The 15743-nt window shown below is 51.4% G+C and overlaps 2 protein-coding genes across 2 annotated transcripts; one reads left to right on the top strand and one right to left on the bottom strand.

Annotated features, from left to right (window-relative positions):
* Window positions 1–360: 360 nt before the first annotated feature.
* BROUX77_001923 (uncharacterized protein) lies at window positions 361–3339 on the bottom strand (the record flags this gene model as incomplete). Its single annotated transcript, XM_073746406.1, has 2 exons — window positions 361–3202; window positions 3290–3339. The coding sequence occupies 2 exons, from the start codon at window positions 3337–3339 to the stop codon at window positions 361–363; spliced, it is 2892 nt and encodes a 963-aa protein (XP_073607005.1).
* Window positions 3340–3669: 330 nt separating this feature from the next.
* On the top strand, window positions 3670–4700 carry BROUX77_001922 (uncharacterized protein; the record flags this gene model as incomplete). Its single annotated transcript, XM_073746405.1, has 2 exons — window positions 3670–3910; window positions 3988–4700. 2 exons carry the CDS (start codon window positions 3670–3672, stop codon window positions 4698–4700), a joined length of 954 nt encoding a protein of 317 aa, XP_073607004.1.
* Window positions 4701–15743: the final 11043 nt, after the last annotated feature.

Here is a 15743-nt window from a genome sequence, read left to right as displayed (position 1 = left end):
GTCATTCCTAACGTTATACTCTTCTTCTCCCCAACTAAAGCTATAGTCACAAGTACTTGGACTCTTGTTTCCACTTTTCCTTTGTCGTCAATTTTATACCCTCTCTACTTCGACTACCAGATATTTTGCTACACCGCATTCAGCACACTTGGCTAGGCTGGTTGTCTCAATTTTTTTCTTCATGTCTACGGGCTGTTACAGCATCTAGGAGAAGTCGTGTTCAATCATATTATAAGTCTCCACAATTCAATCTTAATGATCAAAAATTCATAGACCTCGAGCAGCGAAATGGGCTGATGTATTTTTGTTCATGTTAAATAATGTTACACGGTATGAACCCCACTTCTCCTCTATCTACACCTACACATTCTTGACGACATCTTCACACCGGCCGCACAACCCTTCCTCCGCCTCCGCCAAGAAGCGCCAGCAGCGGGCACACTTGTGCATACGCGGCGGTAGCACACTCGCGCGCATCTGCATGCCCTGCACCTCAAAGTCATGCGTATAGAACCACTGGGCCTCAGCCGTCGGCTCCACCAGCTGCTCGACGACATCGACCGACGACACGACGAACATGGCGTCCAGCTCGCTGGCATACGCGCGCAGGCGCTGGCGCAGCTGCGCGTCCGCGACGGAAAGCACCACGGCGCTCTGCAGCGACGATCCGAGCGCCTTGGCCAGGCGGCCCTTTTCCAGCGCCGCCTTGACGGCAGACGAGGCGGCGAGCAGCAGCGGTATGTCGCGCGCGAGCTGTGCGTCGTCAATGTCGCTGGCGCGCAGACGCTCGGCAGACACCAGCGGCGCGCTGTACAGCTGGCGCGCGGGGCTGGGCGCGGCCGGATCGAGGGCCTGGAGCCAGGTGGGCCGGTGCTGCCAGGCCTCCTCGACAAGCAGAGGGGTTACGGGGGCGAGCATGCGCAGGAAGCCGAGGAAGAGCGGCTCGACGACGCCGCCGCCGTCGCCGCAGTACAGACGATCCTTGAGGGCTTCGAGATAAAAGGCCGACAGGTCGACACTGACCCAGTGGTTGAGGGCTGCAACGCCGCGGAAGAACTCGTGCTTGTCAAAGGCGGTGCTGACCGTCTTCATCACGTCGGAGAGCTGCAGCAGCGCGATACGGTCCAGCGCGGTCAGGGGGGCTGTGCGCGCCGAGGCGTGCATGGAGCCTGCGAGCATGCGCAGGATCACGCGGTATTTGTTGAGCGAGGCGTGGACAGCTTTGAGAACGGGTTCGCCGATTGTCACGTCCTTGGTGTACTCGGACGACGCGACCCAGAGGCGAAGGGCATCAGGCCCCAGGTTTTCATAGACAGGGCCGGTAGTGGCGGCCTTGGACTTGCCTCTGAGCTTGACCGGGGGCAGAAGAGAGCCGTCCATGACCTGAGCTGGTGAGAGGATGTTACCGAGAGACTTGCTCATCTTTTGACTCGAGGTATCCAGCGTGAAGCCGTGGGTAATGAGAGTGCGGAATGGGGCATCGGGGTTCTTTTCATTGTTTGCCTGGGCGGCGGCAATGCGCGATAAAAGACTGGACTGGAACCAACCACGATGCTGGTCGCTGCCTTCCAGGTAAACATCCGCCCGCGATGGCGTTTGGGTCCAGCTGCTGCCGCTATCAAACCACACATCCATTGTGTCTACGCCTCGCTTCAGCTTCTTTCCGCTGGCGCGCAGCGAGGGCTCAATCCATGCTTCTTCGTCTGCAGCATCCGAGAACCAGGCGTCAATGCCACGCTCTTCAATGGTTCGGATAATGTGGTCAATGGATTCATTCGTGACTATTGCTTCGCCAGACTCGTCATAGAGGGCCGGGATTGGTACACCCCAGGCGCGCTGGCGGGAAATACACCACTCGCTACGGCTGTTGATGAAGCTTTCTAGTCTCGTGCGACCGCTGGCCGGGACAAAAGCCACATCACGCAGCGACTTTAGTGCGTCTTCTTTGATGCTCCGCACATCAGCGAACCACTGCGCAGTAGCACGCACAACCACCGGGCGCTTGGTACGCCAGTCGTAGGGGTATTTGTGCTTTAGCTTATGTGTGTGGAGAACATCGGGCCCCATGAGTTCTAGGACAGCCTGGCTCCCTCCATCCAGAATAGACGGGGCATCCATGAGCACTTTGGGGTTTTCTACATAAGCGTCCTTGGTGAAAAATCCCGCGTCGTTTATCGGCGCGGCATCATCAATACCAAGCTCTATGCATGCTTCGTAGTCTTCCATTCCGTGACCAGGCGCCAGATGAACCAGCCCCGTGCCAGAATCTGCGGTGACAAAGGGTGCGTGGATAATGGGCTGCTCACCCGCAACATCACCCCGTAGTTTGTGGCGATATGACGCGCCGGTAATCTTTGATCCTGGGATGCCTGTCACAACGGTTTCAATGGCAGTTCCCTCAGAGAACCATGAGGCAACTGTTTCTAGTCTGCTGCTAGCGACAAGAAATAAATCGCCGTTAACTCTTACAACACAGTATTCCATGTCATTGTGAACTGCGATCGCTCTGTTTGCTGGCAGGGTCCACGGTGTAGTAGTCCAGATAACAGCGTACAAGGGCTCACCAGTCGACAGCCCAAGATTCTGCGCAAGGCTTGAGCTGGCGATTGGAAATTTGACGTAGGCAGCTGTAGAAATGTGATCTTCGCGATATTCAAGCTCGGCCTCAGCCAAAGCGGTTCCTGACGAAGGAGACCAGTAGACGGGCTTGTGTCTCCGGTAGATGAGGCCTCGCTGAACCATGTGCTGGAACAATCTCAACTGGCTGATTTCAAAAGCGGCATCCATGGTTGTCCAGCGGTTGTCCCAGTCACTCATGATACCAAAGGAGCGGAATTCCTTCATTTGCTTGACAATGGTCTTTGAGGCTAGTCCTCTTGCCGCCTTGCGGATCTGCGTGGGAGTCAGCTCCTTGGCCGACTTTCCCAGCGCTTCGAGGGCCTTGAGCTCAATGGGGAGGCCGTGACAGTCCCATCCGGGGCGGTACACCACGCGCCGGCCCTGCTGAATCTTGACTCTCAAAATCATGTCCTTGAGCACCTTGTTCAGCGCATGGCCGACATGCAGATTGCCGTTGGCGTAGGGCGGGCCATCGTGAATGACAAAGTTCTCGGCGTCAGCGCGATTCGAGTTCTGCCATTGGTAGAGCTCCTCGGATGTGGCGCGTATGAGCTGCTCCCGCTGCGCGGTGAGAGGACGAGGTCTGGACAAGGGGGCGGGTCAGTCAGCCATGGGCTCATGATATGGCGATGTGGGTTGCGCGTTTAGGGTATGACGGGCCATGGCTTACGGGATCGAAGACTTGGGCAGCCTCAATGTTGAGGACCAACTCTTAGACATTATTTCGACCAATTCAGGCGCATCGCGCAATTCAATTGATCGGCGTCTGGTGCTTCTAGCCGGTTTCTGACTTTCGGCATTTTCCCCATCACCAACGAAGCTTGAGGGTGACACTAAAAGTGGGCTCAAAAGCTTTGTTGGTTGTGCAGCCAATCAGAGATGGGGAGTGGCACGCAAGGCTGGCTGACAAGGCTACGGAGATAGCTGACAGCAGCTAAACTCGACCTCATCCCCATCCACCGCTATCAAAAGCATCTCGGAAAGTAAAGCCACTGAACTTGCGCCTGCTGCTGTAGAATCGCAGCGCTACATCCACTTCCACCACCGAAAATGCCGCCCCTATGTCGCTACTTGCAGATTTCCAAGTACCACATCCTTGAATGTCACATTTACACAGATCCGCCTGCACTTCAGCATTCGTGGCTCTTGAATCCTCGCAAGCCTCTGCTGGACCGAATCTTTGAGCATATTAAGCCTACTGTAATCCCCAAGGTCCGGCAGGCGCGGGAAAACGACCATTGGGGTAAAAAGAAGAAGCCGGCCCAGAAGAAGCCAGACATTATGGTGACAGGTGTGTTCATCCCCATGGCACGATGCGGTAGCAGATATGACCGCTGACTCTGACCCACTCGCATCACGTGCCAATAGATGAGTTTGAAGTTGCAATCACACTGCTGCCTACTTCTGAGCGGCATTCAGTCTTGCAGAAACACAGACACCTGAGTGATCGGGCGTCCTACAGGCTCCAATCCAGCACCAAGGGCCTGATTGCACAGTCTCACCTGGCACCAATAGACGTTGACGCGGAGAATGATGGCTACTCTGCAGCAGCGACTGTCATACTAGAAGAGAGTGATGATGACCAACCAGTATTCACTGCGCCTGTAGCTCTACCCCAGCGTCGAAGCAAGCGGCCGCGCAGTGGCACCATTGACGGCGATGGTGGAGGCAACGCTGGAGATGCAACAGTGACTTCAACCCCGGGGAGCCAAGCCGGTAGCAATCAGGGCGGCGGATCTGCGTCAGAACAAGGCGACTTGCAAAGTAGAGACGGGTCTGGCATCTTTGTCTCATCAGGCGAAGAGGACAATCAAGATGAAACCAACGCCGCGTCTGATACTACCAACCAAGCCAAACGCATGCGCCAGCTCGGCCTAGCAGATGACGACAAGAAAAAGATGAAGATGGACATCTCGTACGAAGGCTTTGCTGTCTACGGTCACATTCTGTGTCTTGTGGTCAAAAAGCCTTCGCCAGCCGGGGCCAAACGGAGCGGCAGAGGCGGCCGCGCAAAACACGAGCCAGGCGCCATGGAGTCGTGGCTCTCGACGCAGCTACCAGCCCAAGATTACGATCACTAGACCAGAATCCAGAATAGCAGGCGGCGAAGACCGATGGACGATGGTCGATGACGCAGAAGACGACAGTCCGAACCCCCCCCCCCCCCCCCCCCGTTTTCTCGGTCAGCAGTCAGCCTGGCTGGACACGGGCCCTTGGTTGAGAAAAGTTGGAGTTTCTGTTCGTCTCTTGTCGTTGGTCACACCACCGCCAGACCAGCTGAGTACAAAGCTCAAGCCAGCTGGATTTTGTTTTGCCAGGGCTCGAGAGTCCATGCTGGGCAGACCTTTTTTTTTTTCTACTAAGTTGTGTAATAAATAATACCGGTAACCCCTTCAAGCCTTTGCTCACATGACAAGAGGGGCGCAACTTGTTGAGGACGCAAGGTCCGAGGCATCGTCATAGTCCCTGTTGTGGACACATTCTATTTCCTCTGTCTGCGGTTCGTCTCTTCATATCTGCGACTTTGACAGTTTTGAATAGGCTAACTATAACTAAATAAACCCTGAAAATGATACTATTACTCTCTCTCCCCAAACTCGGCCAAATTGTGCTTCAAACCTCGACAGCATAAAACGACAGGGCCTTTAAAGTGCTGGAGGTCCGTAATGAGAATGCTGTCTCATTTGACCACTACCAGCAGCGGCGGCGGAAAAAAAAACAGGCCGGAGAATTTCTAAAACAGCTCGGACATTGTTGAGATGAAAGGCGAGAAGGACTCGCCAAGGCATGCCTCTTTTTTTGGTGGCGTAGTGAAGCTACGGAAATGATATCAGCCATACTCAAATAACTAGTTAACCATACACCTGTAGATGCGCTGCTTCCGCCTGTGCTTGTTTGCCCGAGCACGCATCTTGGCTTGGCCAGCCCGTATCAGGCAATGTGTGTACTTGCAGGCTATTCGTGAACATATTCTCCGGTGTCTGGGACTCGCAATAAATCACCACCGCACCGCACACCACAGCGCTGGCCGGGAGTCGCTAGCTGCTTGTGGCAGGGCAGGCCTTAAAACATGCTCGTATGGGATGGGATGGGAGGGAGGGGCAGCCTGGCTCTATTCAAACATGGCATGCCGCGCCTTGTCATGTCATGTCCGTGGTTTTGCCACATTGGGCTTTTTGCAGCGACATGAATCTCGCTATTTTCTTCGACATTGTCTGTGCATTTTTCTTCTTTTTCTTCTTCGTCATCTTCTTTTTTCAGGGCACCGAGGGACAGATGGCAAGGTACGCAGCAAAAGCGTCCAGGGTCTTGCGATGCTTTGATGTTTTTTTTTTATTTCTTCGTCTGCTTCCACAATGTGCCCCTGTTCCATTTTTCTTCTCTTCTGCTTCAGTCATGACGTTGACAGCCCTCTTGGCGGTCGATAGTCCACCAGCAGCTTTGAGGCCTGATCCCAGCTCGTTTTACTGGATTGGTGATGGTCGAGGGGGAGAGGGGCTTTTTGATAGCTCCTCGCGAGAAACGCCTTCGTGGGGAGCAAAAAGTCGGAGAAAAGAGAGACGGGGAACGACGGGGAGAGAGAAAGTTGCTAGCACGTCGCCGCTGGGGCCACCATCTGGCCGGCCTGGCCAATGAATGGCATGCATCGCCAGACAGCGCGGAGATGAGATGAAGAAATTTCACGATTGTCTTGCTGCTAATGGCATAGTTCAACTTGTCTGCTGGTGTTGTCGGCCGATAGAGGGCCAGCCCGCGCAGCCATCATCTGTGCCGGGTGAAAGTACTTTGTTATTCGCCCACGAGAATCACCACACGCTCTCTCTTTGTCTGTGTGCATGTGTGTGTCTGTATCTCACTGGCCCTGGGACTTTTGGCCTGTCCTAGAGCTGAAACGGGGGCGCACATGTTTGGCAAATGTTTGTTCCCGCAGCCGTAGCTTCTCGAAGTTCTGGGCTCTTGGTTGGGCCTTTCCCGCCACATAGAGGCCCAACACCACGGACGCCTGTATGATGTGCATCACAGCCTCTTGTCGCAAAACGCAATGCAGCCGGCAACTTCACTCGAGCCGTGGAGCATGCATATCGTTTCCGTTTCGCCCCGTCTCGGTGGGACAAGATTAGATGCGTTGGGCCAGAACCTCTGCGTCTCGCGCCACGTCGGGCCATCAGGGTTTTTTGCACGTGAACCCGTGAATGAGGCCTTGCCAGTGGGCAGCAGCAGGGCGGCAGAGCGGCAGGGCGGCAGGGCCAAGGTGCGAGTGCATCTTATGCACCCAGACGTCATTGACAAATGTATTGGTACGCAAGAGGACCCTTCTGTGAAACCCCCGCGGAACCCGCTACATCGAAAGTGAGTAAGCCCACAAACGCTCCTCTGCATGGCAGAAAACGCCCTGCCAGCACCGCTCAGTCGCTCGTATGTGACTGGATACAACTGATTACAGTTGTGGCTGACAAACGCAGCAATGACGCCGCGGCAAAACGCACGCCAGCCAACAGGGGACAGGCCAGTATTACAAACCGGGGCCGGACTTGACCTCAAACTCCAAACACCACTTGTACGCTTGGCTTGGCAGCGTGGGATGGAAGGCCAACCACGCTCAGAATTGCATCGTGGCATGTGTGTAACTGTGCAGTAACAAATGCAGCACACGTAACTAACTATAGTTACATATCTAGTAACTATGTATGTGCTGAAGATAAGTCGTGCCTGATAAGCAGCGAGTAACAAGGGAGGAGGCAAGCAAAAGCAAATACGATGCGATCTCATTAATACTGCGTCTTATAGTCAGGAAACGGCAAAATCCCAAAACAGCAAAGAAGGGGAAAATATCAAGGTACGGTACTCCTGGGCAAAATATCGTGGTATTGAAAGAGGAGTCCGTCACGGCTTTTAGATCAGCCACGCCCCCGTCTGTTTCCTCTTACCTGTAGAAAACCCGATTCCAGGCAATCAAACGTGAGAAATGAAAACAAAGGGCCGTTGCTTTCTCGGTTTGCCCTTTCTTATTCGTCAACCTGTCAACGTTGGGAAGATCAATCTGTTTCAACTCCTCTGCGATCTCGTTCCCTTCGCCCCTTCTCATATTGACTGTGCAGAGTTGCCCACAACCAAACCAGACCTCGAGATACGAACATGCAGGTTTGGGTTTGGGTTTAGGCTTGAGCTTGGGCTCGGAGTTGGGCTGTGGCTCGGATTGCAGACATCTACAGGCCGTTAGTTATACGGAGTTTTAGAGGAAGCTTAACTAGTATTCCTCTGCCCAGAGCTTCAGTCGAGCGGACGCGGGCGCACATTGAAGAAGGCAATTAGAGAAAATAAAGAGATAGTGCGAGCGAGAATAACTCTCTACCCAAGCTCCTTGCTGGCCTCCTCCTTCAGTCTTCTTGTCTTCGCCCTCGGAGAACTTTGATATGCCGAGGCAGTATTGTTGGTCTCTCCGCCTCTCATATACCTCGAGATCTAAAGAAAGAACAAGACAACACGAACACGCGCATGTACAAAAAAAAAAAGAAAAAGGGAAAAAAAACAAAGAGTCACAGCCATATGCATCGGACAGAAAGCTCCTCGTTCTTTTTTTCTTCTGTCCCGGTGCCAGCCTGAGGTTTGAGAAACATGTCAAAGTGAGGGGTTGATGGCGTCATAGCCACTGCCAGACCAGTGCCAAGCTTGAACATGGAAGAAGAGAAACAAAGGAGGAACAGAGAGACGAAAGCCGGGGCCAGGTGCCGGCCTCTGAGCACTCGAAGCTGGGGTCATATGACGGATCGTTAATCGTCTTTGTGTGGTTGCAGGATGTGTGCGTTCTGAGCGACATATTCCACTGGTTTTTGCAAGGTCTTTCTGTCTTCTCTCCACCTCCACCTTGGCTGTGTGTGGTCTGGTCTCTTGCTGCTGCTGCTGGTTGTCGTCTCCTTCTCCTCACCATTGTTCCCCTCTCTCTCCTCAATGTTCTCCGCCCCTCTCCTCTTGTTCGCGAGCTTGCTGTATCAGAAGGCCAAACGGTGGCAGATGGTGGCTCGAGCCTGGCATTGTGCTTCCACAAAGTGCGCCAGAAATAGAATGCAGCGCAGGCTGACGTCCGATATTTCCATCTTGGCTGAGGTGCAGCAGCAAAGGTGTGCTGTGCTCCGGTGCTATAGGCTGCGGGGGGTTTTGATATGATGTGATATGATGTGATGCAGTGTTTGCGTATCAGTGCTGCCGGCCGATGGATGGGTGCATGTGTTGTGTTGTGTTATATTGTGTTTTGTTTTGTTTTGTTGTGTGACACCAGCCTGCCACGGGGTCCAGCATCTGAGATTCGCATCAACACTGTGTAGTTGGAGGTATCTATGTACTACTTGACTCTGGTTCCAGATGTGGCTGGCTGGCTGTGATGGTGGTTGGAGCCAGTTAGCGAGTGTGGGGATTCTGGATATATGGCATATGTGCATATATGCAGGCACAACTTGACTCCCGCACATGCATACATGCATACATGATGCATACATATGCAGGCAGGCACATGCGCAGATATGCATGCATTTAACGGAAACCAGTCTATGTTCCGCCGACCCGCCCCATTCTTCCAACCTCACCTCATCTCACCACTAGAGTGAGCGAGCCCCAGCCGACGATAGCCCCCGAGTTTCAGCAGCCTGGAGAACGGCGGCGGGGTTTTGTATTTGGTTCCCGCACCGTATCAGGCCAAAAAAAAAAAAAAAAAAAAAAAAAGCACTGCCCTCTTTCTGAATTCCCTGGCTCTCGTCTGGCTCTGGCTCTTCTGGTTCGGCCTGGTTCATGTGTCCTTCTCTCCGTTTCATCTATGTTGCTCGTTGGCCAGCGCGAGGGCCGCCGAGCACCCAAAGCCCGCCGACTTCAGAAAATCCCGCCTCATTGCAGAGCCAGGGGAACGAGTTCGACGGCGCGATGGCCATTATCTACACTCTCTGAGCCACCATGTCAAGCATCCAGGCCAAAGTAACTGATGCTCTTCAAGCCGTCTGCATACGTGCTTGGACGTCTTGTCGCCATCTCCTACTCGCACATCCTCCATACACATCAGCTCATCTACTCCCTTCTTGTCCTATATCCACTATATCAATGTCCGTCATATAGCGGTAGGAAGAGATCTACAAGGACTAAAGAGGCAAAAATTCCTGTTGCAATAATCCTCCAACTACATGTAGTTAACATGCTCACTTTATTCATTGTATGCAGCCTCTCTGCCGCTGCTGCCGCCGCCGCCTTTTCCTCTGCTTTCCTCTTCTCTCCCCTCTCCTTCGTATTTTCTCCAAGCTCCCCCGGCTTTCCTTTTCCATGTGCTTGCATATTGCTCAACATAGTATTCCCGTACCAACTCCGCTAACTGGTCATCCTCCGGCTTCTTCAAGATCCGCGTCTTAGTGCCTCACCCGTTCCGGACTTGTCCTTTTCAGGAAGCTCGGATGGTCAGCTTAGATAGGCATACATGCATATAACCACTTCTTTACATCTATCTAGCCCTCCGATTAGTGAGCACACCTCTCAACGGGAAGAAATATAGAGTTGACATTACTCCCTTGCAATCCTTCGACAGCGGTAGTAAGTGACGCCCCCGCTTCTCTGCGTTGCCATATCTGCTTTACCGACATGTTGTACAGGTCGGGTCTTGGCTCTGTTGTTGAGAATCATCAACACATGGCTTAGTAGCAAGTCCAACTTCTCCCTTTTGCGCTACTTGGTCACTTCAGCAGGTGGCCAAGGAATCGTGTGCCACACTACTACTGAAGCGGCAACTGGACGGGGCCTTCCCGTATGTTTCTTATCGTGCGTGCAGACAGGATAGGATGGATTCCCAATTCTGTTCCAGGTCATATACCAGACCGCATTGGGCTAACCCTTGTCGATTTGGCGGGCGAAACTGTGCGCTCAACAATGAAAGCTCGCTAGTTCGCGCTTTTCTCTGTCCAACAAAGGCTGTCTAGACGAGGACATGATATGGGCCTCTTTCCCTCATCTCTTCACCCCAAGAGCCCTTTGGTGTCAGATTTTGATGCGAATCGCCAACTAGTGCATACCTACATCCATACATGCATACATAGTTACTTGTCGCTAGCTAGTCATGGGCCGCACGGCATGGATGTGGGCGGACTTGACCTGACGTAAAGTTGAGATGGGTGAGCACTAGAACAAGGTACCGAAGCATGCAGAAGAGCAGTCCTAGATGACTATGCCTATGTCATTCTCTGCGGCAGAGCAGAGACTTTGCCACTAGCTTCATGTCCATCTTTCGAGTAAGGGCCCTAGAGGCCTGTCGGGTCATGAAATCATACGGTTAAGTCTCACCAGGCCACATTGTGGCTTCATTTTGTGGGGTAGTCTTCAGCAAACACACAAATACTCTTGAGCCAGCACAGTACTCGGTGACAGCGCGATGGCAATACAATAGGCTATTGGCTGGCTGGGGCTATGGGCAGCCCCTGTCGGGTTAGTATCCAGGGAGACATTCAGAGACAACCAAGAACCGTTGCTGAAAAAAAAAAAAAAAAAAAAAAAAACAGACGACCTGGGGAAGGGGGGCCAACACAAAGTATACCAGAACACGCGGACATGTTGCAGATCCATGTACCGAACCATGGAGAGAAGCATTAAATGTGAATACAGAATGTGCTTGCAGTGTATACTTGTTTCTGTATCTGTACATTGTACATCAGGTGACGGAGTGTGCCCAACCAAGTTGGCTAGATTCTGTGGGCGGTGCAAATCCCAGATCACCACTCTGCATGCAGGTTTCATTCTCTTCACACACACCAGCGTTGGGGCGTTCCGGAGCAATGATGGTCCATCACCTTAAACATGATATCATATCACATCACATCACAACCACGACGACCGAGTTGAACCGGAAATAAGGGAGGACGACAAGCTTTAGCGCCCAATCTCCAACTCCAACTCCCTCACGTCCACACAAGTAGGGCTGGCCGAGGACATACAAGTGTGCTAGTATTTACAAATCAAGGCTCGAGCCACACGGCTCCTCCCCATGGACAAGTCGGTCGTGGTCTCAACCGACTAGTTAGTGAATCACAGCGTGGCATGACAATGTCTCTCACAGCAGTGGTACCTGTAGCTATGTGTATACTTGCACAAGTATGTACATACTCTTTTTCCTTCCTACCGTCACATTGTCTTGGGGCGTTGCCATGATTGTGAAACTAACTCCATGTTTCCTCAGCTCAGATAACTAACTAGCCCTCGATTCTGCGAGTACGTACAACACACGCACACATACTTGCGTGTATACCGTCCTTATACTTGGGAATCTTTAGGGGCATTTTCTCCTAGCAAGCCGCCGTCACAAAAAAAAAAGACTATGAAAGACAGGACGATATTGAAACTACTGGTTGATTCGACAGTAGCACCGTGTATCTGTGGGCTGAAGGACCAGGGCCTCGAATCCTCGGTGTCTCTCTTGTCTTTTTTTTCTTTATTGTTCACTATATTCTGTGTCTAAGACTCCTCCAGAAAACTCCCTCTGCCACCACCATTCCAGCTAGCAACAAGAAATCTGCACGCGCTGTTGACACCACACACAAGAAGACTCAGCTTTTTGTGCTAGTACCTGAGCATGTCCACAAACAGAAACTTGTTCCTGCGGTTGAAACACTGGCGATCCATTCCTACGGCAGGTCATCAGGAAGAGCAGGAATGTGGATGTGAATCTGAAGCTGGCTATGGCTGTGGAAGAAGGAAAATTGGACTGTGTGGCGCGGCGCTTCTGCTGCGTGCCGGAGGCTGAATTCACCGATCCATCACAGCCTGTCTGTTTGTTTTTGGCTACTTCAGCTTGCAATATTGGGCCACGTCGAACACACAAAAGCCCTCGCCTACACAGGGAGCCTCCCTCCCCGAGAAACCAAGCGTAGGCTCTGTGAGCAATAGTCCTAGCATACATGTACATACAGGTAGCCAGTATTATGTACCGTCAGAAACGTAATCTCAGCCCATAATGGCATGGTTCTTTCTTCAGAAACTGGTCAAACGCAAGGCGTCAGGCAAAATGCAGCCAATTTCCATCGGTTCTGTTGGGTGAGACCTTGTGCTTGTGTACACATGTATGTACATACATACATTTATGTGTAAATCCACGGCAAATTTCAGCTCTCTACGATCGACATATCCCTTACACCACTTACACGTTTACACAGCCCATGTTTGTGTCTTAACCCTTACGGGCTGTCGGTGAAATCAAAATCAATAGTTACAGATGTCAGGGCCATCCAACAACATCCAAAAGTTCTTCGCTCTTAAATTTAGGCACAATACACACGCAATCATGAGAAGTTCGTTAGACAGACCGATCTGTAACTCGGCTTGCATTTGGGCTATATAAAAACAGATTATATACCACGGCGCAGGTATAATCCGAGAAACAAGGGACTAAAGGAGATTAACTTATGATACGAGCTCTAGTCATGGTCTAACTATCGTTCAACAACCGGCACGTTTTTCTGCACAGGAGAACCCGCCTAAGCAAGCCCGGGGCACTGGCTTTGGGAGTGTGTGCACGCGCGCTTGTGCACGCACTTGTGCCTGTACCTGTACGCAAGCACAAACACATTCAAAACTTGGACAGGCAGCTAGGTAAATGTATGTTGGTGAATGAGGGACTCCTTGCTAGCGTGGTGGTTTTCAAGCTTCGGTCACGTCACGTCACGACACGACGAGAGACAAAGGCAACAGTTATTTTATTTGCAGACAGGAAGGCAGGGCTCAAGCAGCTGAACATGGAAGATCGTTGTCGTACTGGGCTGTGTAGGGATTACGCAAAAACAGACTGTTGGGTCGGCCGACCAACAGTTGCACCCACCCACCCAAGGACTTGTCTCTTTCGTAGCTGCGTATTCTCAGGTACTTCGGCACTTTGTTCTTGATTGGATCATCAGCAAGAGAAGCAGCAGCACTGCGTGTATGTATGTGTACATATGTACATACATACATACTTGGCCCCCGTTCACGGCTGTCCCCGTGTTCGTGTTGCCTTTTCTCGTTTCTACCTGTGTAGGGCTATCTAGGCCCAAGGAAATCTGTATCCTCTCCCTGCTGTCAGGTCAGTCAGTGTGCTTACATGTAGCTACGAAATAACTAACTGATACTTTGCTACTTGGTTACTTTTGCACCACATGTTTTTCACGCTGCCAGCTAACTACCAGAGTTCAGTTCTTGTTTGCATGTGCTCGGCCCTCTTCATGCAGGCGGTCCCGGCCCCTTCCCCCCTTCTGCCCTTTCTAGAAGCTCTCAACTTTGTTTTGGTTCGGGCTTTTATGCAAGGACATTCCCTTATATTTCTTTTGTGTTATCCTTGCGCTGGGGCTTGGTATCGAAGGTAGATTAGTGGGGGGGAGGGAAGGGAAGTCGATACTTGTCCACACAAGTATTGACTATGCAAATGGTGGTTAGTAGTCGTAGTACCGAGCTAGAGTCAGAAGAGGCACAGTCGACCGGAGTCACACCACAAGAGCACCTTGTTTATATGCACCAACAAAACGGCAATAGAAAAATGGTTAAAAAATACAGCCCCTGAAGTTTAGCAACGGGGCGAGGTGAGGATATTCCAAGACATGGAAACTACAGACGAACACGCATTATTCAGCCATGCCATTCATTGTCAGCTGAGAAGTTATATATTCTCGGTTGTGTATACAGCCCAAACAAGCACCCGTGTCAGAGCGAGCTTAGAAGCCCAAGAATATCTTCATCACGGCAGCCGTGCAGCAGGTTTGCGCGGGATGGCCACGGCGTATACAAATATGACTTGACATGATGTGAGATACGATACGTGACAGTGTGTACAAATAGTTAACTAATTGTATATTCGTATAGGTTGTGTGAAGACACGGCACGGCATTGCACGGAGAAAGCAACCCTGAAAGCTGATGGCTCGGCATAAGGAAAGCCACAAGCAGTGCCAAAGATATCAGGAGGTAGTAGTGTTCGTACACGTATACTTGGACATGTATGTGTGTGCCTGTATACCAGGACACTAGTTATTGCTACTTTCTTCACACTCATATGCCAACCTCGCAGATTACCAGTGTCATGGGAGAGGCTAATATGGACTTGTTTATTTTTTTTCTTGTCAAGGGACGGCCCTGCAGCAGTAGGGAAACAAGAATAGACGATGTGAAGCATGGGTGGCTCGGGATTTCCATTAGCCACCTTTGAATCTCCGGCGGTCCTTCCAGTGGTTAGATTAAGATGAAAAAAATGAATAGGACGTTCTATCTCTCTCTCCTTACGACGCCAAATAATGAATGGAAGAACCGGGGTAGGGTATGGAAATAAGATAGGGTTGTGGGACCTATAGCACATATACACTGCCGGTGACTTTGCTTTTTGAGTCCGTCGTCACCGAAACGAAGAAATTTCTGGCTAGTTCCAAAGCACAAGCCCCCCTTTTGATTTCTTTCTTGGGGCTGTCGTCATTGTGTCCTTTTGACTTTTGGTGCCGGAAAGACTGGATGAAGTTGGAAGCCGCCGGAGGAGTATTCCTTTGAGAAAAAAATAGGGAAAAAAAAGACAAAAAGAGAATATCGTTGGATGTGTATACACTTGCGTACTGGACCCGCTACCTGGATCTAAAAGACCCTGGATAGTCGCATATCTGAGGGCTAAGAACACAGAAAGACCTACGGCAATAAGAAGAGCAATAATAGCACTGGAAGACAGGAGAACAGCCGAGGCGAGACCAGGCCGCCAGGCCATACAGGGTCAGGTGATTTGTTTTTGCCAGCTGCATTGCAATTAACTACTTGTGCATACATCCATACATAACAGAGATTGGTGTCTCAAGAAGCACAAGATGGCACTTGAAACCATGGATACACCTCCTTTATGTTTCTGTGAAAGTCTGGCTCTCCCAAGAATAACAATAGAAGGAAAGCCCAAAAAAAGAGAGCAAGAGGAAGAGGGCCAAAAATTCACAGGCGCGGCTTGTGCAAACCTAAAACACAAGTGAAATTTGTCAAGGACAAAAACGAGCGAGGTCCGTCCTGTCCTGGTGAAATTAAGGCACGGGGAAGACAGGAATGTGACAGAAGCACGCTAGAAGCCCTATGGAAGGCCGATGGAAGAAAGTAGAATAGCGTCAAAGGACCCAC

Source organism: Berkeleyomyces rouxiae (assembly GCF_048999995.1).
Source record: "Berkeleyomyces rouxiae strain 22BRR77 chromosome Unknown BrBRR77_ptg000002l, whole genome shotgun sequence".
NCBI classification, from domain to species: Eukaryota; Fungi; Ascomycota; class Sordariomycetes; order Microascales; family Ceratocystidaceae; genus Berkeleyomyces; species Berkeleyomyces rouxiae.
Note: the sequence above shows the minus strand (reverse complement) of the source record. Positions and strands in the feature narration are given on the sequence as shown.